Genomic DNA, 22,383 nt, shown 5'->3' with positions numbered 1-22,383 from the left:
TTCCTTGAGTTTGTCGCCACCTAGTGGCCAATATTAATATTGCCAAAGTAATAATAATTCCCTTAATTACATGTACGTACACAATAACATCAGTTAAGGACATGTGTTCATATACTGAGGAACAATAATGGACTTAAACATCATAAAACAATAAACTCAACTTTTTTCTGTTGTACATTAGGTTCAAATCTGTGGTAGCATGCTTTCAAAAATGATCTTAACTCTCACCTGACGTCTACTAGCCGGAAATGTCTCGCAAACTCATCCAAGTAACCCCAAGCCACGTGATGCAGGATGAGACCTGGTCAGTGTTTTTTTTTATTAGCTCTCATGCACATCTTTTTTTTTTTTTTTTTAGAAGATATCTGAACTATACTGGACCTGTTTACATAGACACCAGATCAGGCATAATATTATGACCACTGACAGGTGGCGTGAATGAGACTGATGATCTCCTCATCATGGCACCTGTTAGTGGGTGGGATTTATTAGGTAGAAAGTCAACATTTTGTCCTCAAAGTTGATGTGTTAGAAGCAGGAAAAATGGACAAGCGTAAGGATTTGAGCTTCGAGTATCATGAAAAGACGAATTGTGATGGCTAGACCACTGGATCAGAACAAACTGCAGCTCTTGTGGGGTGTTCCCGGTCTGCAGTGGTCAGTATCTGTCAAAAGTATCCCTGTAAGTCCTGTGAGTTGCGAGATGGAGGCACACTTTAGTGCCAGATACCACAGCACACCTTCAGGGATCTAGTGGAGTCCACTACGCCTCGACCGGTCAGGGCTGCTTTGGCAGCAAACGCAGGACCAACACAATATTAGGCAGGTGGTCATAAAGTTATGGCTGATCAGTGAATAAATATTTGAATTAAACAGGTTAATTTGGACACTTTGGTACCCGGCTTCCCAGTAATTAAGTACATTGAGTTTGTAAGGTGTACATTCTGTGATTTTAGGATCCCGGGAATAATCTGTGCTCCTGACGGATTAAAAAGGTGTTAAATAATTGTCTGTAATCAGTTTGTTCTCTAGGAGCAGTTTGTTTCCAGCAGTGTGAATGAACACAGAGGACAGGACGGGGTTAAACTCTTCAGTTTATTTGGAAGGTAGAGGGAGTGAATACTGCACGCTGACATCAGGACCATGCAGGAGTGCTTCTAGTGCTTACAGGAAGTCAGGGATTTTATTCTCTTCTCTCTCTCTCTCTCCCACACACACACACACACACACACACACACACACACACACTCCTCACACTCTCCCACACACACACACACACACACACACACTCCTCACACTCTCTCACACACACAAACACACACACACACACTCCTCACACTCTCTCACACACACACACACACACACACAAACACTCCTCACTCTCTCTCACACACACAAATACACACACACTCACACACACACACACACACACACACACACACACACACACTCCTCACACTCTCCCACACACACTCCTCACACTCTCTCACACACACAAACACACACACACACAAACTCCTCACACTCTCTCACACACACACACACACACACAAACACTCCTCACTCTCTCTCACACACACAAACACACACACACACTCACACACACACACAAACACACACTCACACACACACACAAACACACACACACACACACACACACACACAAACACTCCTCACTCTCTCTCACACACACAAACACACACACACACTCTCACACACACACACCTGTCCTAGGACATAAACGGCTCAGGAGATCAGAGTTATATCAGAGTGTATAAAACCTGACGCGTAACTCATTAGCTTACAAAGCAGGTGCAAATTTTTTTTTGTCCTTTTTTTGTCCAGGAATAAAACATTCTGGTCAATTCTAATAAAATAAACGGATTCCAAGTGCGGGTCATTTGGTACGACTCCTGTACAATTCACTAAATTCAGAATTTGAGCGAGATCAATTTATTAGATAGAATTCTTTTAAATGATCAGGATATCAGCCTGATACTGATAGACTGCTATAAATCAACTCAGTACCTTTTAGTGACCAGAAACAAAACCAAGGTACCAAACAGGAGCTTAGATCCATCTTTCTCGCAATCTCTCTCTCACACACACACACACACACACACACACACACTCTCTCTCTCTCTCTCTCACACACACACACACACACACACACACACACACACACACACACACACACACTCTCTCACTAACACACACACCCTAATAAAGCGAATAAACGTTAAATTAGAGAGCTGGAGCTGAAATAAAGCGTCCACCTCGTCCCTTTTACACCAGATCAGCTATAAAAATACGCTATGCTACGTCACCATAAGGTCACTGATGAACAGTGTGCTAATCACCTGAGCTTCGCGCATTAATTAGCCGATCGCGATTCTGAGGTGGAAGGGAAGCTGTGGATATTTTATTTCTGACTCGAGTCTCTTTTGAGTAACAGGATCGGACAGTGAGTGGCGGCTGAAGTTCCATGTTTTTCTTCTACCATCGTTCACATTTACGGTGTGTTTAGCTGCTATTTCTGTCGTAACCTTAGCGTAAACTGTTAGAGTAGCTCTAAACTGTTGAAGCATCTTAGCTATGCGTAGACGATCACAATTCCTGCACCTGTACTGCACACTTCAGGAGTTTTCCGGCACCGGCACTCTTGTGAAGGTGTTTAAACGAGCTGATGAGGCGAATTGGGTGTGTGTTGGATATCTCAGCCGCTTCAGGACGCACACCGATCTCACACACACACACACACACACAGCGTTTGGAATGTCGTAGGGAACTGCACAGTTGGATTTGTGCGTCTTTTTGCTCGTGTTATCCTCGTGTGTTAGAGCGTGAAGTCTCGCTGAAGTGTACAGCAGAAGCAGGACCGAGAAGACGGTGGACATCACGGATGAGAGCGGTCAGGAAGAGGTTCCTAGGCTAGAAACATTACTATCAGTGTCTAGAGAGCGAGAATTCGGGCTGTACGTCTAGATCAGTGTTTCCCCCATCCTGCTCCTCATGGTCACCGATAATAATGTGCTGAAGTTTTGGGCGGGGTTTAGCTGGAAATGAACTGAAAATAGGGTTTCAGTACTGACGTAATGTACTAATAAGGGGTTTCAGTACTAACAAAGTATTGAAAAGGCTTTTAGCACTGACGTAATATATTGAAAAGGCTTTCAATACTGAAAATGTACTGAAAAGTGTTTCAGTACTGACAATGTCTTGAAAGGGTTTTCAGTACTGACAATGTATTAAATGCTTTCATTACTGACATAATGTACTGAAATGGCTTTGAGTACTGACAATAATATACGTTACAGTAATAAAAATGTACTGAAAGTGATTTCAGTACTGAGAATGTATTGACCCCAACGTCTTGGTATATGAACACGCAGCAAATAAAGTCTTCTTCTTCTGCAGTACTGATGTAATGTACTGAAAGGGGTTTCAGTACTGATGTAATGCTGTGGGAGGAGCCTGGTTAATGACGATGTATTGTGCACGTGCATGGCCACACCTCCGATTCTAATATAAAATGCACTGCTTTTTTTAAGCCTTGCACTGGAGCTACGAGGTTAACGTAGCTAATAATAATAACGTGATGTCTAAAATCATCACACAGTTCGGTGGATATCGTTTACGGAGAATGGGAAATGGTTGAAGTTTCACTCTGGTGACTGAAGGAGCAGGATTTGGGTGAGACACGGTTCGCTTAGAGAGCATGCTGACTTCAGCAGCGACAGAAACAAACATTAGTTTCGAGCGCAGGCAGCCGACGTTACTGTAACTACAGGGTGCAAGAATCCAGTGCAAATCTGGTGATGGGCGTTTCTCAGACCCCGTTCCTGTAAAGCGCGGAGGTGACTTCCTGTACTGGAGTTACTCAGGAAACGCATTAATCTGAGATTTTCAGCAGGAAGGCGGATCTGGAAAACACCGAAGCGATGCTTTTTGTACGCGACACGTTTGAGACTAAGCGTGCACTAGTTCCTTATGCGGACACTAACAGTGACTACAGTGCGAGTAAAGGAGTGCTGGACAGGTGTCCCATGGCCATTAGGTCCCTTTCGGTGGACTCCATTTCAGTGCTGCGGGGTCGATCATCTTTCCGCTGCCCCGCTTCAGCTCTTTGGACCTCCATTCGTCGATCAGGTCCTAGAGATTAGCGTAATGGTGTTAGAGTTAACGTATTAGCATATAGGAAATAATAAAGCTGGGTTTGATTACCTGTCTCTTTAAGACCAGGTGCTTTCCTTTCCAGTACTTGAGCATCTGAAGCGACTGCAGCGTGCTGACGATGTCGACGGGATTCACCGCTGTTTCCTGGCTGATCTCTGCTCAGAAAGGGGAAGGGGAGGGAAAAAAAAAGAAAAAAGAGACTGAACAGTGCTGGCTTGATGATTAAAAGCAAAACTGATCTGCTGGTCATCCCAGGTGACTCATCCCCAGCCCAGGATCTCACAATATCCCTGAACAACTCCCTGATCTCCCCTTCGACCACTGCTCACAACCTCGGGGAGTAACCACGGATAATCAACTGTCCTTTTCCTCCCATGTTACTAATGTCACACGGTCAGAGCCAGGTTCTTCTGTACAACAGTTCTATCCACACAGGCTGCTCAGGTGCTTGTTCAGTCTCTGGTCATTTTTCGAGACTGGACTACTGCAGCTCTCTGCTGGGAGGTCTACCTCTGAACACAATTCATCATCTGCAAATGATCCAAAATCATGCAGCTCAACCTGCCCAAGACCACCTAATAACTAATAATCATACAGCACAGTCGCCTTCACATGTTCAACCACGTCACCGATAACTACAGTACTGAGAGGGGTTTTGAAGTTTTGGGTGGGGTTTATCTGGTAATGAATTGAAAAGGTTTTCAGTAATGTACTAAAAGGGGTTTCAGTACTGAAAAATATACTGAAAGCTGCTAATGACACCGTATTGAAAGGGGTTTTAGTACGGATGTACTGAAAGCAGATTCACTACTGACAATGTATTGAAAGGAGATTCAGTAATGAGAACGTACTGAAAAGATATTCAGTAATGAGAATGTACTGAAAGGGTTTTCAGTGCTGATATAATGTATTGAAAGGAGATTCAGTAATGAGAATGTACTGAAAGAGGCTTCAGTACTGACAATGTATTGAAAAGGCTTTCAGTACTGAGAATGTACTGAAAGGGGTTTCATCACTGATGTCATGTACTGAAAAAGGCTTTTAGTGCTCACATAATGTACTGAAAAGGCTTTCAGTACTGACATAATGCACACGCTGATTTCTGTTAGATATTCAGAATGTGCTTTAAAACAGACAGATGGAAACCATGCTCATAAAAACAACAGCACAGTGTGTGTGTGTGTGTGTGTGTGTGTGTGTGTGCGCGTTACCTTTAATGGAGACCTCTTTGCCCTGGAAGTTATGCAGGTAGCGCAACAGCACTTCTTTCCAGTAGCTCCTGTAGCTAATGAGACCCAGATCAGATAGAGGACGCTCAGGAGAACCCACTTTCTCCTCCACCTTAGACAACAGGTAACCTAAATACACACACACACACACACACACACACACAGGATGTCACTCTACCCAGACACTGATCTCCGTTACAGAACACATTCTGCTCCACACAAAAAAAATCCACCATCCTGATCAGCAGGTACATTTATATTGCCAAAAGTTTTGGGACACCTCCCAAATCATTGAATTCAGGGGTTGGACTCGGCCCCTTAGTTCCAGTGAAAGGAATTCTTAATGCTTCAGCTTCATACCAAGACAATTTGGACAATTTCATGCTTTGTGGGAACAGTTTGGGGATGACCCCTTCCTGTTCCAACATGACTGCACACCAGTGACCAAAGCAAGGTCCATAAAGACATGGATGAGTGAGTTTGGTGTGGAGGAACGTGACTGACCTGAACCCCATAGAACACCTTTGGGATGAATCCCCGTGTCCCTGTGAAGGAGCCGTTACTATGGAAACGACGGCGTATCAGAGCGTGTTAATACGAAGCTGCAATTATCTCCTGCAAAAGAAAACGGAGCGGATCCTGAACCTGTGTGTACTCACTGAAGTCGATGAGCATCTTGCCGTAGCCCTGCCTCATGTACTGGGGCATGGTCAGGATGCAGGACACGTTATAGTTCAGGAAGGAGTTCTTCTCCTGCGGACAGTAGAAACAGGACGTACAGACTGTGGGGGACTATCCTTCTGAAATTTCATTACATTTATCTCCTCAAAGGCTTCTTCTCTGGTTACCTTGGAGAAATAGCCCACCAGGTGACACCCCGTGTTGTCCGCCTCGGTCATCACGTAAAAGAGAAAGGGTTCCACGTCGTAATACAGGGTTTTATGGTCCAGGAAGAGCTTGGCCAGGAGACACAGGTTCTGGCAGTAAATCTGTTAATATACACGTTATTATAAACTCTCTCTCTCCTCTCATGACAAACATTATTAAATCTCTACACTGGGAGACGAACACAGATAAACACAACCGCTGGTGAGAAAAAAGCAAAACATCCATTAAAAAAAAAACATTAATCCATGGTGGGATTTTTTTATATTTTGAATTAAGAACAACAAAAAAAAATGTGGAGAGTCACAAAAGCCCACAAAAATCTCCAAACAAAGCAGAGAGCAAGGATTCTTCCAGAATATTTTAAACTTTAATATTTTTTTCATTTCATTATCTGTACCGCTTATTCGATCTATCCTCGGGTCACGGGGAGCCTGTGCCTGTGCCTCTCGTCATTGGGTGCCAACCCATCACAGGGCGCACACACACACTCATTCACTCACACAATCACACACTACGGGCAATTTAGAGACTCCAATCAGCCTAGAAGCATGTCTTTGGACTGTGGGAGGAAACCGGAGCACCCAGAGGAAACCCACCAACCACGGGGAGAACACGCAAACTCCACACACACACAGGGAGCGGAGCAACTTTAATATTATTTATTAACATTATTGACAACCTTAAAGAAAGCCTTCACACACACACACACACACACACACACACACACACACACTCACATACGCACTCTCTCTCTCATCTCACACACACACACACACACTCAGTCTCTCTCATCTCACACACACACACACTCAGTCTCTCTCATCTCACACACACACACACTCAGTCTCTCTCATCTCACACACACACACACACTCACATACGCACTCTCTCTCTCATCTCACACACACACACACACACACACTCAGTCTCTCTCATCTCACACACACACACACTCAGTCTCTCTCATCTCACACACACACACACTCAGTCTCTCTCATCTCACACACACACACACTCAGTCTCTCTCATCTCACACACACACACACTCAGTCTCTCTCATCTCACACACACACTCACTCACTCTCATCTCACACACACACACTCACTCACTCTCATCTCACACACACACACACACTCACTCACTCTCATCTCACACACACACACACACTCACATACGCACTCTCTCTCTCATCTCCCACACACACACACTCAGTCAGTCTCTCTCATCTCACACACACACACACTCAGTCTCTCTCATCTCACACACACACTCACTCACTCTCTCTCATCTCACACACACACACACTCAGTCTCTCTCATCTCACACACACACTCACTCACTCTCTCTCATCTCACACACACACTCACTCACTCTCTCTCATCTCACACACACACTCACTCACTCTCTCTCATCTCACACACACACTCACTCTCTCTCATCTCACACACACACTCAGTCTCTCTCATCACACACACACACACACTCTCTCTCATCACACACACACACACACACTCTCTCTCATCACACACACACACTCACTCTCTCTCATCTCACACACACACTCACTCTCTCTCATCTCACACACACACTCAGTCTCTCTCATCTCACACACACACTCAGTCTCTCTCATCTCACACACACACTCAGTCTCTCTCATCTCACACACACACTCAGTCTCTCTCATCTCACACACACACTCAGTCTCTCTCATCTCACACACACACTCAGTCTCTCTCATCTCACACACACACTCAGTCTCTCTCATCTCACACACACACTCAGTCTCTCTCATCTCACACACACTCACTCTCTCTCATCTCACACACACACTCACTCTCTCTCATCTCACACACACACTCACTCTCTCTCATCTCACACACACACTCACTCTCTCTCATCTCACACACACACTCACTCTCTCTCATCTCACACACACTCACTCACTCTCTCTCATCTCACACACACACTCACTCTCTCTCATCTCACACACACACTCACTCTCTCTCATCTCACACACACTCACTCACTCTCTCTCATCTCACACACACACTCACTCTCTCTCATCTCACACACACACTCACTCTCTCTCATCTCACACACACACTCACTCTCTCTCATCTCACACACACACTCACTCTCTCTCATCTCACACACACACTCACTCTCTCTCATCTCACACACACTCACTCACTCTCATCTCACACACACACTCACTCACTCTCATCTCACACACACACTCACTCACTCTCATCTCACACACACACTCACTCTCTCTTATCTCACACACACACTCACTCTCTCTCATCTCACACACACACACACACTCTCTCTCATCTCACACACACACTCACTCTCTCTCATCTCACACACACACTCACTCTCTCTCATCTCACACACACACTCACTCTCTCTCATCTCACACACACACTCACTCTCTCTCATCTCACACACACTCACTCACTCTCATCTCACACACACACTCACTCACTCTCATCTCACACACACACTCACTCACTCTCATCTCACACACACACTCACTCACTCTCATCTCACACACACACTCACTCACTCTCATCTCACACACACACTCACTCATCTCACACACACACTCACTCACTCATCTCACACACACACTCACTCATCTCACACACACACTCACTCATCTCACACACACACTCACTCACTCATCTCACACACACACTCACTCACTCATCTCACACACACACTCACTCACTCTCATCTCACACACACACACTCACTCATCTCACACACACACTCACTCACTCATCTCACACACACACTCACTCACTCATCTCACACACACACTCACTCTCTCATCTCACACACACACTCACTCTCTCATCTCACACACACACTCACTCTCTCACCCACACACTCACTCACTCACTCACTCACACACACACTCACTCTCTCTCATCTCACACACACACTCACTCTCTCTCATCTCACACACACACTCACTCACTCATCTCACACACACACTCACTCACTCATCTCACACACACTCACTCTCTCTCATCTCACACACACACTCACTCACTCATCTCACACACACACTCACTCTCTCATCTCACACACACACTCACTCTCTCATCTCACACACACACTCACTCTCTCATCTCACACACACACTCACTCTCTCTCATCTCACACACACACTCACTCACTCATCTCACACACACTCACTCTCTCTCATCTCACACACACACTCACTCACTCTCATCTCACACACACACTCACTCACTCATCTCACACACACACTCACTCTCTCTCATCTCACACACACACTCACTCACTCTCATCTCACACACACACTCACTCACTCATCTCACACACACACTCACTCTCTCTCATCTCACACACACACTCACTCACTCATCTCACACACACACTCACTCACTCTCATCTCACACACACACTCACTCTCATCTCACACACACACTCACTCACTCATCTCACACACACACTCACTCACTCATCTCACACACACACTCACTCACTCTCATCTCACACACTCACTCACTCTCATCTCACACACACACTCACTCACTCATCTCACACACACACTCACTCACTCATCTCACACACACACTCACTCACTCATCTCACACACTCACTCACTCTCATCTCACACACACACTCACTCTCTCTCATCTCACACACACACTCACTCTCTCTCATCTCACACACACACTCACTCTCTCTCATCTCACACACACACTCACTCACTCATCTCACACACACACTCACTCACTCTCATCTCACACACACACTCACTCTCATCTCACACACTCACTCACTCTCATCTCACACACACACTCACTCTCATCTCACACACTCACTCACTCTCATCTCACACACACACTCACTCACTCATCTCACACACACACTCACTCTCTCATCTCACACACACACTCACTCTCTCATCTCACACTCTCTCATCTCACACACACACACACACACACACTCTGACACAGTGTGTTTTGTAAAGATGTGATGTAGAGGATGTTTAGTTAATAACAGAGTGAATCATGTTGCTGTGTATGGAGACTGTATGGATGGCGTGTGGAACAATAAACAGTGAAATGATTTTAATACCTTGTTTTTCTTGCCGTCCACTTCAAAAACTGAGATGGCTCCTTTCCTGTAGATCTCATCTCCGGGGGGATGCTTCCACACACACTTCGCCTGCCGGATGTTTATAATATTTATCATCTCAATAATCTCCGGTGTTAATAACAATTTATAATCCCACTCTCAGTGTTTGTAATGAATTATAATCCCACTCTGAGTTTATAACAATTTATAATCCCACTCTCAGAGTTTATAATGATTTGTAATCCCACTCTGCAATGTGTTTGTAATGAATTATAATCCCACTCTCAGTGTTTATAATGAATTATAATCCCACTCTCAGTGTTTATAATGAATTATAATCCCACTCTCTGTGTTTATAACGAATTATAATCCCACTCTCAGTGTTTATAACGAATTATAATCCCACTCTCAGTGTTTATAACGATTTATAATCCCACTCTCTGTGTTTATAACGATTTATAATCCCACTCTCTGTGTTTATAACGATTTATAATCCCACTCTCTGTGTTTATAACGATTTATAATCCCACTCTCTGTGTTTATAACGATTTATAATCCCACTCTCTGTGTTTATAACGATTTATAATCCCACTCTCTGTGTTTATAACGATTTATAATCCCACTCTCTGTGTTTATAACGATTTATAATCCCACTCTCTGTGTTTATAACGATTTATAATCCCACTCTCTGTGTTTATAACGATTTATAATCCCACTCTCTGTGTTTATAACGATTTATAATCCCACTCTCTGTGTTTATAACGATTTATAATCCCACTCTCTGTGTTTATAACGATTTATAATCCCACTCTCTGTGTTTATAACGATTTATAATCCCACTCTCTGTGTTTATAACGATTTATAATCCCACTCTCTGTGTTTATAACGATTTATAATCCCACTCTCTGTGTTTATAACGATTTATAATCCCACTCTCTGTGTTTATAACGATTTATAATCCCACTCTCTGTGTTTATAACGATTTATAATCCCACTCTCTGTGTTTATAACGATTTATAATCCCACTCTCTGTGTTTATAACGATTTATAATCCCACTCTCTGTGTTTATAACGATTTATAATCCCACTCTCTGTGTTTATAACGATTTATAATCCCACTCTCTGTGTTTATAACGATTTATAATCCCACTCTCTGTGTTTATAACGATTTATAATCCCACTCTCTGTGTTTATAACGATTTATAATCCCACTCTCTGTGTTTATAACGATTTATAATCCCACTCTCTGTGTTTATAACGATTTATAATCCCACTCTGTGTTTATAACGATTTATAATCCCACTCTCTGTGTTTATAACGATTTATAATCCCACTCTCTGTGTTTGATTTATAATCCCACTCTCTGTGTTTGATTTATAATCCCACTCTCTGTGTTTGATTTATAATCCTACTCTGCAGTGTTTATAACGATTTATAATCCCACTCTCTGCGTTCATAATGATATATAATCCCACTCTCTGTGGTCCTGTAGTGTCTGTGTGACATCACACTGGTCAGATTAAAGGAGTAAAGCTCAGAGATGGTACCATGTGTCGTCTGAGGATGGTCTGACTCTTCATGTATTTGAGGCAGAACTCGCACATGTAGAGGCGGCCGAGGCGGGCGTACTCCTCTGGGTACGGCGAGTGGTACCAGGTGTCCAGCTCGTAACAGCCGAACACGATGGTTTTGATCATGTTACTGCCCTCCGTCACCTGACCCTGGAGACGCAGTTTCTCCTGCAGAGGGACAGACGACAAGCAGACTCACAGACTTAAACCTCACAATACAGAGAGAGAGAGAGAGAGAAAAAGAAAAGGACAAACAAGGAGGAGAAAGGAGAAAAAAGAAACAGAGCAAGAAAAAAAAAGAAATAAGGAAAAGAGAAGAGAAAAAAATAGATCCTTAAAAAATAAGAATGAAAATTAAGAGAGAAAAAAGGAGAGTGAAAGAAAGAAAGAAAGAAAGAAAGAAAGAAAGAAAGAAAGAAAGAAAGAAAGATTAAAATGAAGAGCAAAAAAGAGAAGAAGGAAAAAAGAACAGCAGAAGAGAAAGAGGGAAGTTTTGCTAGAGGAGGAGAAGGAGGAGAAGGAGGGACTCCAGTAGGTCATGCCGTAACGCCGGGCTGCTCTGAGCCTCACAGGACAGAGAGGGAGAGAGGAGGACAAAAAGAAACGAGGGATAAAAGATGGGTTTTCTCTCTTACAAGATCCTCCGAGGCACGTGCCTGCGCTTTTCTGAACAGCTCCAGGTCATAATCACTCGTAATGTTCTCCAGCAGAGGCTCATGGTTACAGCTGGGGCTCTGGGTGTCCTCCAGCAGGAGAGGGGGGGGAGAGAGAGAGAGAGAGAGAGAGAGAGAGAGAGAGAGAGAGAGAGAGATTTATTCTTTTGTTCTCAATGTACACAAATCATAACTTAATTTAATAAAACAATTAGTTTATTTCTGTAGAGAGAGACAGAGAGAGAAAGACCGAGCAACAGAGACAGAGAAAGAAAGAAAGAAAGAAAGAAAGAAAGAAAGAAAGAAAGAAAGAAAGAAAGAAAGAAAGAAAGAAAGAAAGAAAGAAAGAAAGAAAGAAAGAAACTAGAAAAAATATATAATTAGTATAGAGAGAGAGAGAGAGAGAGAGAGAGCGCGAGAGAAATACAGACAGCCAGAGAGAGAGAGAGAAAAGACAGAGATAGAAAGAGACAGACAGACAGACAGACAGACAGACAGACAGACATGAGCTCACAGCATCTTTGTCTTTCTGCTCCTTGACTGCAGTGGAGTTTCTTTTCCTCCTCATCTCCGTCACTTTCTCCTTGTACCTCATCTGACAGAAATAAAAGTCCATCAGTAAAACCTGGCTTCAGCTCGGACGCCAAACTGGTGGCTCTACGCATCTACTGCTAGTTAGCGACATTAGCATCAGTGCAAAACTAGCTAAGATCACATACTGATCAACCTTTGTGTTTCACCTTTACCTTTAATGTGAACATATTGTGTTGTCTATGTGTTTGTTGCCATGGTTACCTGATGGCGGGTGGAGTGGCGGTTCTCGTCCTGGCTCTGAGACAGCGTCCTCTCCTCCGCGGGTTTATCGCGAGAACTGGCCTTCACCTGCGAGGGAGCAGCACAACTGATTACTTCACCACTTCCCTTCCTCCACAAGCACACTGAACACCACGGCGCTGAGCGAAAGTATTGGCACCTTGCACTCGTCGGCTGACAGGTTGTGGTAGAGCGGACAGCCAGAGATGGAAAAGTGTCTCTCGTGTTTTCCAGTCAAATGGCCTGGGGGAGGGGGTTAGAAAAGCTGATGAATCAGAGTTATAACCATTAGATAAAAATGCAGTGAGGTACTGATGATAATTGGATTAAAAAGGTTTTCATTAAATAAGTAACTCAATATATTTAATTTAGTATCTTTTTGTTAGAAAGAGAAAGGAGGTGATTGTGTGATCATGTGATGGAGGTGATCATGAGACTGTGTTGTGGAGGTGATCATGTGATCGAGGTGATTGTGTGACCGTGTAGTGGAGGTGATCATGGGACCGTGTTGTGGAGGTGATCATGTGAGGGAGGTGATTGATCGCGTGATCATGTGAGGGAGGTGATTGATCGCGTGATCATGTGATGGAGGTGATTGATCGCGTGATCATGTGATGGAGGTGATTGATCGCGTGATCATGTGATGGAGGTGATTGATCGCGTGATCATGTGATGGAGGTGATTGATCGCGTGATCATGTGATGGAGGTGATTGATCGCGTGATCATGTGATGGAGGTGATTGATCGCGTGATCATGTGATGGAGGTGATTGATCGCGTGATCATGTGATGGAGGTGATTGATCGCGTGATCATGTGATGGAGGTGATTGATCGCGTGATCATGTGATGGAGGTGATCGCGTGATCATGTGATGGAGGTGATCGCGTGATCATGTGATGGAGGTGATCGCGTGATCATGTGATGGAGGTGATCGCGTGATCATGTGATGGAGGTGATCGCGTGATCATGTGATGGAGGTGATTGATCGCGTGATCATGTGATGGAGGTGATTGATCGCGTGATCATGTGATGGAGGTGATTGATCGTGTGATCATGTGATGGAGGTGAGTGATCGTGTGATCATGTGATGGAGGTGATCGTGTGATCATGTGATGGAGGTGATCGTGTGATCATGTGATGGAGGTGATCGTGTGATCATGTGATGGAGGTGATCGTGTGATCATGTGATGGAGGTGATCGTGTGATCATGTGATGGAGGTGATCGTGTGATCATGTGATGGAGGTGATCGTGTGATCATGTGATGGAGGTGATCGTGTGACTGTGTTGTGGAGGTGATCGTGTGATCATGCTGTGAAGGTGATCGTGGGACCCTGTTGTGGAGGTGATCATGGAACTATGTTGTGTACCGAGTGAATTACAGCCCGGTGTGGGACACTTCATGTTGAAGTTGTAGCTCTCGTGGAAGCGGCGGCGTTTGGGCCGATGGGTGTGTCCTGACTCTTTGATGCTCAGTTCTTTGGCCAGTCTCTCGTCCTGAGAGGCGTTGGGACTGGAGATGTCGGCGTCAGACTCTGAGGAGCGCAGCAGGCCTGTGGGAGTGCGGGGAGGAGAATCGTCCTGCTTCACTTCCGATGCTGACGAGAGACAGAGAGAGAGACAGAGAGAGACAGACAGACAGACAGACAGACAGAGAGAGAGAGAGAGAGAGAGAGAGGGATTTGCTTTTATCGGTTTTAAACATATTTCTTATTGTAATCAGTAAACAAATCATAAAAAAAGGGCAAAAAATAACGTTAGTGTTAATGTCAAGAATAAAAAAAAAGTACAAATGAAGACTAATGGATGGAGAGATGAATAGATGGATAGATAAATGGATGGATGGACAAATAGATGGATGGATAAATAAATAGATGGATGGCAAATAGATGGATGGATGGATAGTTGTATAGATGGATGAATGAATGGATAAATGGATGGATGGATGGGTGGCTGGATGGATGGATGGATAGTTGTATAGTTGGATGGATAGATGGATGGATAAATGGATGGATGGATGGATAAGAGTGTAGGATCTCGGCTCTGAGTTTCTCCTCTTACCCCGGTCACCGTGTGGTTCGCTCTGTGGCTGGTTCTGGCGCAAAGGGTATTTTTTGGGTGCAATGGGCTCCTCCTGCCTCTGGCTACGGGTCACACGCCGCGCCGAAAAATCCACCACCTCCACTGGAGCTGGAGAGGAAGAAAATAAATGTAGACAGAAAGGAAATGGGGAGAGAAAGTGCAAGCTGCTAACTCGACAGAAAAACTTCAAACTAGATCACATCATCACCACTTATAATATCTCCAACACCTCATTTATTCACCATGTAAACAATCAGAGAGAGAGAGAGAGAGAGAGAGAGAGAGAGAGAGAGAGAGAGAGAGAGAGAGTTTGGCCTCTCCTCTAAATAAACAGTTAGAAAAGTGCAGGTTGTGCTGGAACTCTGATTAAAAAGAGAAACAGGTCTGTGATTAAATGATGTTGTTATTTGGGATTATTTATATCCAGATCTGGACAGTTGTGTTTTTTCCTTTCATTAAGCACAGATACAGAAATAAACAGAACATGTGGCTTTCTGCTCAGGTATAACATCAGCTTTCAAATAAATCCAGTCTCATTGTAGATTTAAAACTTTTACTGATTTCATCATCAACAAATCACTTCCTTACATTTAACATCAGCAAAAAACATCACGTCCTTCAGCATCAATGAAGTTTCTTTCCTGCTTTCATTCTTCCTTCTGTCTTCCTTCCTTCTCCCGATCCTTCCTCATCTTTCTTCCCAGTTTACTTTCATCCTTTCTTGCTTCCTCCATTCCCAGTTTCCTTCCCTCCTTCATTCCTATTTTATGTCTAATCTTGCTTTACACCTTCCTACCTTGTTTTCCCTCCTTGTTCCTAGGTTCCACTTCCTCCTTCCTAGCATCCATCCATCCATCACACTGAGTGGTGTGACTCTAGCAGTTACTGGAATAAACTGGTACAGTTGTACAGATCTGATTATGGTATCTAGTAGGTGTTGGCTGGACGGTGTGGGCGGAGCCTCTGAGGTCACCTGCACCCTGTGTAAAGCAGGTGAAGTACCTTGAGAGCTCCGGCTGAGTCGGAGTGAGGAGCGAGTGAGCCGAGTGGTCTTCACCGCGTGAGTGTCGCTCTCCGAGCTGTCCGTGTGTTCGGCCGAGAAATCCGAATCCTCCGTGCCGTCAGAGCTGCTGCAGGCGACCCTCTGAAGAGAACACACACACACACACACACACACAAGGAATGACTAAACAATCGCTTACAACTTGAAAATGAGTTCATGATCATCTCCAGCTCAGGGTTACGCCTTAAACATCCCCAAAACATCCTGCATCCCTAGAAGCTTTACATAATGTTCGATGTGCAAAAGTATGTACACCCGTATTAGTTCTCAATGCAAAAATGAAAAACAAATGTCATTGATTCACAAAATAAAATGCGCCTGGACATTAAAGAAGAGGTGCAAACTATTCGGATATTTAATTATTCCAAAAGAAAAATAAACACCATGTGATGTCTATTAATTATTTACTTAATGTGTAAACATACACTAGTCGTACTTTATCACCCACTAATGAAGTTTGCACCTTATTTCTTCTCCTCGCTTCCCCACGCGTCTTTTTAAACATTAAACAACATGTGCACAACTATACGCTCCTTATTAAATCAAAAAATATTTTATTAGGTAGATGAATTTGTTCTTGAAGATCCAGCTGTTCGGTACATCCCCAGTCCAGCTGTGTTTTCATTCAGCCTCGCTACACTGACTCTGAACGCAGCTTCCTGGCCTGCACTACTCACCTTTCGTCGAGGCATAACGCTGCACAAAGCTTATGTTTCCTGCAAAATATTACTCTTAAAACTCGTGTGCTGCACCTCCGACATTGAACACCGTCACACCCTGAATATCGGTCATTTATTTGACTCAGAAACGTTATCTGCGTTGCTATGTGTACGCTTTGCTACACGATTTCCGGTTTGAAATTACAACATAAAAGCCGCGCGCTCTCGCCCCCGCGAGGAACTTCCGACACTTTTCAATGAGTCAGTTCAACTGATTCAGCTCACGAACAAGAGTCGATTCGCTCGGGCTCTTTGCCAAAATTGGTCTTTGTCTGTCTGTAGTTTGAACTGTTCTACGCAAGCGTACTCTACTCACCGATTAACACGCTTTGCTTTGTGATTGTTAAATAATTCCAAGCAGAATAGCGTTTTACGGCTCTTCAGACGTGCGAGTCGGCTCCTAATGTTCATCTAATAAAAGAGCCAGCTTAAGAGTCGGCTCCCTCGCGAACTATATTTTTTCCAGACTTTTCTCGTGTCTCTAGTCCATTCAGAATTTCCCCTGACAGCTTAACTTTGTGCAGCGTATTTTCATATACGGTCTATGCTTTTACATCGTATTACATCGCTAATCGAGCTAAACTGGCACGCCACATGCAACAGCATCGCCAGAATGTCCGGATGAGGAGCCGGCATTTGATTCGTCCACACGACCTTCACATCGTTCTCAAGGGTATGCGCAATATAACAACACTTACATATGTCTATATATATCTAAAAAAAATATTTGTAAAAATATATACAAGATAATTCGCACGAATTCAAGTCAATTAAAACATTTATTAATAAATTATTCCGTAATCCCCTCGGCAGTGACGTACGCGTCTCCACGGAGACTGCGCAGACGCGGTTACGTCGCAATATAAAAGCGCAGGCCGCCGGTTAGCGTGTTCTCTTTCAATCGGACCAGAGACAAGATGGTGAGTTTAGTGTTTTATCCGCGGCTCATTCAATCTTTACTAAATCCTTACCATCCTTGTGTTTTTAAAGTTTGTTATCATGTAAAACGATTGTTTTAGCTTTATATTAACATTCTAACATTTTATTATCTAGTTCGATATAATATTATTATTGTATTTTAGCTGCGTTCCGGAGTAAAATGGCGGCGGCTCTCTTAAGCGTGTTGTAGAACATTTTTTATTAATTTAATAATTTCTTTACACGAATTTGTTTTAAATATGACCCTTTTTAGCTATGTTATGTTACGCGTCACCATTCATAGTTTACAATACAATAGAAGAGTTAACTTTTTTATATAAAATTTGTATTGTGGTAGGCCGCGTCCCAAATCCCTCCTGACTCGGCGTGTTTGTGCACTTCAGGTGGTTTCATTGCATTTTACTAAGTGCACTATCTGGTGTACTATATTATTTATAAGTAGTGGTTTGGGATTTGGCCTTAAAAGGCCTATATTAAGGCCAATTTTTTTTTTTTTTTTTAATAAACTACTATAGCTGAAATACAGTAATAGTTTAATTCTTAAGGAATTACTTAACCAAGTAGTGATTTTAAAATGATTCCTAAGAGTAAATAACACACTTTAAAGTGTTTAAGCGGAGTTAATGGTTTAGCATGCTAGTTTTAGCTAGATGTGAGTGCGGCCATGTGCACCATTTTAGCTTGAGTTGTGTAGATACACATTTTGCTTATAACCAAGTGTGCAGTTTTTTGTGATGTATAAACCTGTGGTTTAGTGCTATTTGGTGTTTTGTTGGATGAACTTATAAATTGGTCTGAAAGCATCAGTTACTTGCCCTAATACACTGAAATAATACTTTAATGTTATGATTTTGCTTTTTGTTTGTTGTCCTAGGAAGGTTTTTAATCAGCTCTCCCCTTTTCTTTCCCCTTTTCAGTCTCACCGTAAGTTTTCAGCTCCCCGCCACGGGTCTCTGGGCTTCCTTCCTCGCAAGAGGTGTCGCAGACACCGTGGTAAGGTGAAGAGCTTCCCCAAGGATGATGCCAGCAAACCCGTCCACCTCACCGCCTTCCTGGGCTACAAAGCCGGCATGACCCACATTGTCCGTGAGGTCGACAGACCCGGCTCTAGTGAGTGTGCCTTCTACCTCACCCTGGTGGTTTTTTCTTTTTAAAACGCTGATTAGTCAAACGGCAGCAGTGATGAGACTCTCGACGGGCGGACATATTTGGGCCACGAGCCCTTGCTGAATGTCGAGTACTGAGTCCGGTTATTTGGTTACTGCGTAATTTTAACATTGAGAATGGCGTCCGGTTTTAAAGATTACGTTTCTCTAACCTTTTACAGAGGTGAACAAGAAGGAGGTCGTCGAGGCAGTCACCATTGTCGAGACTCCTCCCATGATCATCGTCGGAATTGTGGGATACGTCGAGACTCCCCGTGGTCTGCGTTCCTTCAAGACGGTCTTCGCCGAGCACATCAGTGACGAGTGCAGACGCCGCTTTTACAAAAACTGGTGAGTTCTGTAAGTTTATTCATTAATATACAAACACCATGGTTTGTCCGTGTGTCGGAGCTTTACAAGTCAGGCTAACGCGTCTGTGTCACAGCTCCGCTCAGGTGCCTTGTGCCCTGATGAGCTCCAGGCTCCTCTGGCCGGTGGAAAGAGCTCCTTAGAAGCCGAGCCATGAGCCAATATTGCCACTCGAGCCGTCGGTTCCCCCCATACAGATGGGCTACCGGCTCTGCCCAGCCTCCTTCCTCTGACCCTGCAGGGTTATGAAGGGACTGTGTGCCAATCTTGTGGTTCTCTGTTCTTGTGGTGCTCGTTCAGGTACAAATCCAAGAAGAAGGCCTTCACCAAGTACAGCAAGAAGTGGCAGGATGAAGAGGGCAAGAAACAGCTGGAGAAGGACTTTGCTTCCATGAAGAAGTACTGTAAGGTCATTCGTGTCCTCGCCCACACACAGGTGAGCACTTGATTTGATTTTTTAAAATTTCTTACCTCAAATGTGTGTTTAGCCATATAAATTCAGATTTAAAATTTATTCTTTAAGTGGAAGCTCATGCCATCCTGTCTATTAGATGCGCCTGCTGCCCCTGAGGCAGAAGAAGTCCCACCTGATGGAGGTCCAGCTGAATGGCGGAAGCATCTCTGAGAAGGTGGACTGGGCTCGGGAGAAGCTGGAGAAGGCCGTTCCCATCAACAACGTGTTCACCCAGGACGAGATGATTGACATCATCGGTGTCACCAAGGGTCATGGCTACAAGGGTGAGTTTCACCTTCATTTCTCCAGAGTGCAAATCCAACATGGTGTGCTTCCCCCCCCACCCCCCTGTGTGTAGTGATGAGAACATGGATCAAGCGTCAGGCATGGCGCCCGAAAGGCATGAGGAAAGTTTCCATGCTGCCTTCCTTCTGACCACACGTGATATCAGCGTTGATGTGATGCAAAGTTTAAGTGCTCCCTCTGAACCTTGATGCGTTTGTGTTTAGGTGTGACGAGCCGTTGGCACACAAAGAAGCTGCCCCGCAAGACCCATCGTGGTCTCCGCAAGGTGGCGTGTATCGGAGCCTGGCATCCTGCCCGTGTAGCCTTCAGTGTGGCCCGTGCTGGTCAGAAGGGCTACCATCACCGCACAGAGATCAACAAGAAGGTGTGAACATCGATACTTTCACTGCTCTGCAACTGTTCATCAATAACTAGCACATGCTCATGAGTTTTCTTTTGCCTTCAGATCTACAAGATCGGACAGGGCTACCATACCAAGGATGGCAAAGTGATCAAGAACAATGCCTCCACAGATTATGATCTGTCCAACAAGAGCATCAACCCACTGGTGAGTTGCAAGAATGATTTTATATAATAAAAACCAATTGGTTTGAAATCAAGCAAATTTGAGCTCTTTTTTTTTTTTTTTTTTTTTGAGGGTTTTAAGCTCTGTGGTTAGTTTGTAGTTGGTTTAATTTTGGCAGCAGTGATCTAACATGACCTTGCCAGAATGGATGTAATGTTCACTTTATTCCCATCCTCTTGTGTGCATGCGTGTTGCTTAATCCTGATATTTGACCTCTAGAACATGCTTGGAGTTGAGTAAATGATCTATAACGGAATGCAGGAATTTAAAGCTCATGCTAAACTCTACTACACCACTAGGGGGAGCTGATGTGTCATAAGGCAATAGGAATAGAGATTGTCTCCTGCCTGCAGGAATAAAATGTAATTTACAGAAATACATTTTGATTTCTTTCTCTCCGTGTCCAGGGTGGATTTGTCCACTACGGTGAGGTGACCAATGATTTCCTGATGCTGAAGGGCTGTGTTGTCGGGACCAAGAAGAGGGTACTGACCCTGCGCAAGTCCTTGCTGGTGCAGACGAGCCGTCGTGCTCTGGAGAAGATCGACCTCAAGTTCATCGACACTACGTCCAAGTTCGGTCACGGACGTTTCCAGACCGTGGACGAGAAGAAGGCCTTCATGGTGAGTTTGCCGCCAGGGTTTTGTGACATGGTGCACTGTTCGTAACCTGTTTCAGTACCACTGTCTGAAATCCGGGTTCCATTCCAGTGCTATAGGAACGTTCGGTCAGGCAGGGGAGTACGGCTACTCTGTGCATAACTCCCTGTTCACTAACTGACGACAGACCTGCAATGATTAGATGTACACATGCTCCAAGTTGTTTCTGGTGGTCAGGTGGCTAAAAAGCACATTTCTCATGTTCCTGACCTAACCAGTTATTGTCCTCCTTTCCTACAGGGTCCACTCAAGAAGGACCGCATCGCCAAGGAGGAGTCGGCCTGAGCGCCATGCTGACCTCCTGTGTGTGGATTCGTGAATGGTCATGCACCTCTGCACAGATGTTTAATAAAAAAAAAAATGGACAAAAACCTTTCTCTTCCATTATTTGGTTTTGTGCTTTAAGATTTGAGCAAAGCTGCTGTGACTTTTACCTACTGATCAGAAACTAGAACATGGGTTCTTGCACATCTCTGGACTGTGTGGAGTTTGTCCTGATTTAATAGATGACTCTTTCCTTTTAAATAAAGGATGTAGGCTTGATCGTTAGGGATAAAATAGTAACTTTATTTTAAACTCTCCATTTCTATAAAACTGCTTTGAGTGCTATAGAAATAAACTGAATTCAATAAAA

General features: G+C 44.0%; 2 protein-coding genes and 2 non-coding genes across 7 annotated transcripts; 3 read left to right on the top strand and 1 right to left on the bottom strand.

Annotated features, from left to right (window-relative positions):
* Positions 1-1,181: 1,181 nt before the first annotated feature.
* kat7a (K(lysine) acetyltransferase 7a) lies at positions 1,182-17,531 on the bottom strand. Of its 4 annotated transcripts, none has more exons than XM_058404439.1 (15): positions 17,271-17,531; positions 16,533-16,674; positions 15,510-15,638; positions 14,819-15,046; positions 13,611-13,693; positions 13,433-13,519; positions 13,152-13,232; positions 12,641-12,727; positions 11,961-12,152; positions 10,414-10,503; positions 6,254-6,394; positions 6,065-6,158; positions 5,388-5,534; positions 4,225-4,331; positions 1,182-4,152 (listed from the first exon to the last, which is right to left on the bottom strand). In XM_058404439.1, the coding sequence occupies exons 1-15, from the start codon at positions 17,283-17,285 to the stop codon at positions 4,054-4,056; spliced, it is 1,722 nt and encodes a 573-aa protein (XP_058260422.1). In that variant the 5' UTR covers positions 17,286-17,531; the 3' UTR covers positions 1,182-4,053. The 4 variants fall into 4 exon arrangements, with proteins under 4 accessions (XP_058260422.1, XP_058260431.1, XP_058260411.1 ...); XM_058404448.1 differs by having other exon boundaries at positions 12,641-12,718; positions 17,271-17,528; XM_058404428.1 differs by having other exon boundaries at positions 12,620-12,727; positions 17,271-17,527.
* Positions 17,532-18,125: 594 nt separating this feature from the next.
* Positions 18,126-22,383, top strand: rpl3 (ribosomal protein L3). The gene is made up of 9 exons (XM_058404464.1): positions 18,126-18,232; positions 19,169-19,361; positions 19,579-19,747; positions 20,066-20,201; positions 20,317-20,503; positions 20,729-20,889; positions 20,971-21,072; positions 21,498-21,713; positions 21,990-22,383. The coding sequence occupies exons 1-9, from the start codon at positions 18,230-18,232 to the stop codon at positions 22,032-22,034; spliced, it is 1,212 nt and encodes a 403-aa protein (XP_058260447.1). The 5' UTR covers positions 18,126-18,229; the 3' UTR covers positions 22,035-22,383.
* On the top strand, positions 20,569-20,661 carry LOC131344855 (small nucleolar RNA U83B). Its single transcript, XR_009203404.1, has one exon. It is a non-coding gene; the product is annotated as a small nucleolar RNA U83B (small nucleolar RNA).
* LOC131344838 (small nucleolar RNA SNORA54) lies at positions 21,744-21,878 on the top strand. Its single transcript, XR_009203400.1, has one exon. It is a non-coding gene; the product is annotated as a small nucleolar RNA SNORA54 (small nucleolar RNA).

This window comes from Hemibagrus wyckioides, linkage group LG02, assembly GCF_019097595.1.
Source record: "Hemibagrus wyckioides isolate EC202008001 linkage group LG02, SWU_Hwy_1.0, whole genome shotgun sequence".
NCBI lineage: Eukaryota > Metazoa > Chordata > Actinopteri > Siluriformes > Bagridae > Hemibagrus > Hemibagrus wyckioides.
Note: the sequence above shows the minus strand (reverse complement) of the source record. Positions and strands in the feature narration are given on the sequence as shown.

Bases quoted from the DNA above. Each gene is read 5' to 3' on its own strand.
- rpl3 (XM_058404464.1), top strand. The intron at 21,073-21,497 runs GTGAGTTGCAAG...CTCCGTGTCCAG, and splicing joins ACAAGAGCATCAACCCACTG to GGTGGATTTGTCCACTACGG. The intron at 21,714-21,989 runs GTGAGTTTGCCG...CCTTTCCTACAG, and splicing joins ACGAGAAGAAGGCCTTCATG to GGTCCACTCAAGAAGGACCG.
- kat7a (XM_058404428.1), bottom strand. The intron at 13,694-14,818 runs GTACACAACATA...CCCCTCCCCCAG, and splicing joins ACCGGGCTGTAATTCACTCG to GCCATTTGACTGGAAAACAC. The intron at 6,159-6,253 runs GTAACCAGAGAA...TACTGTCCGCAG, and splicing joins TGGTGGGCTATTTCTCCAAG to GAGAAGAACTCCTTCCTGAA.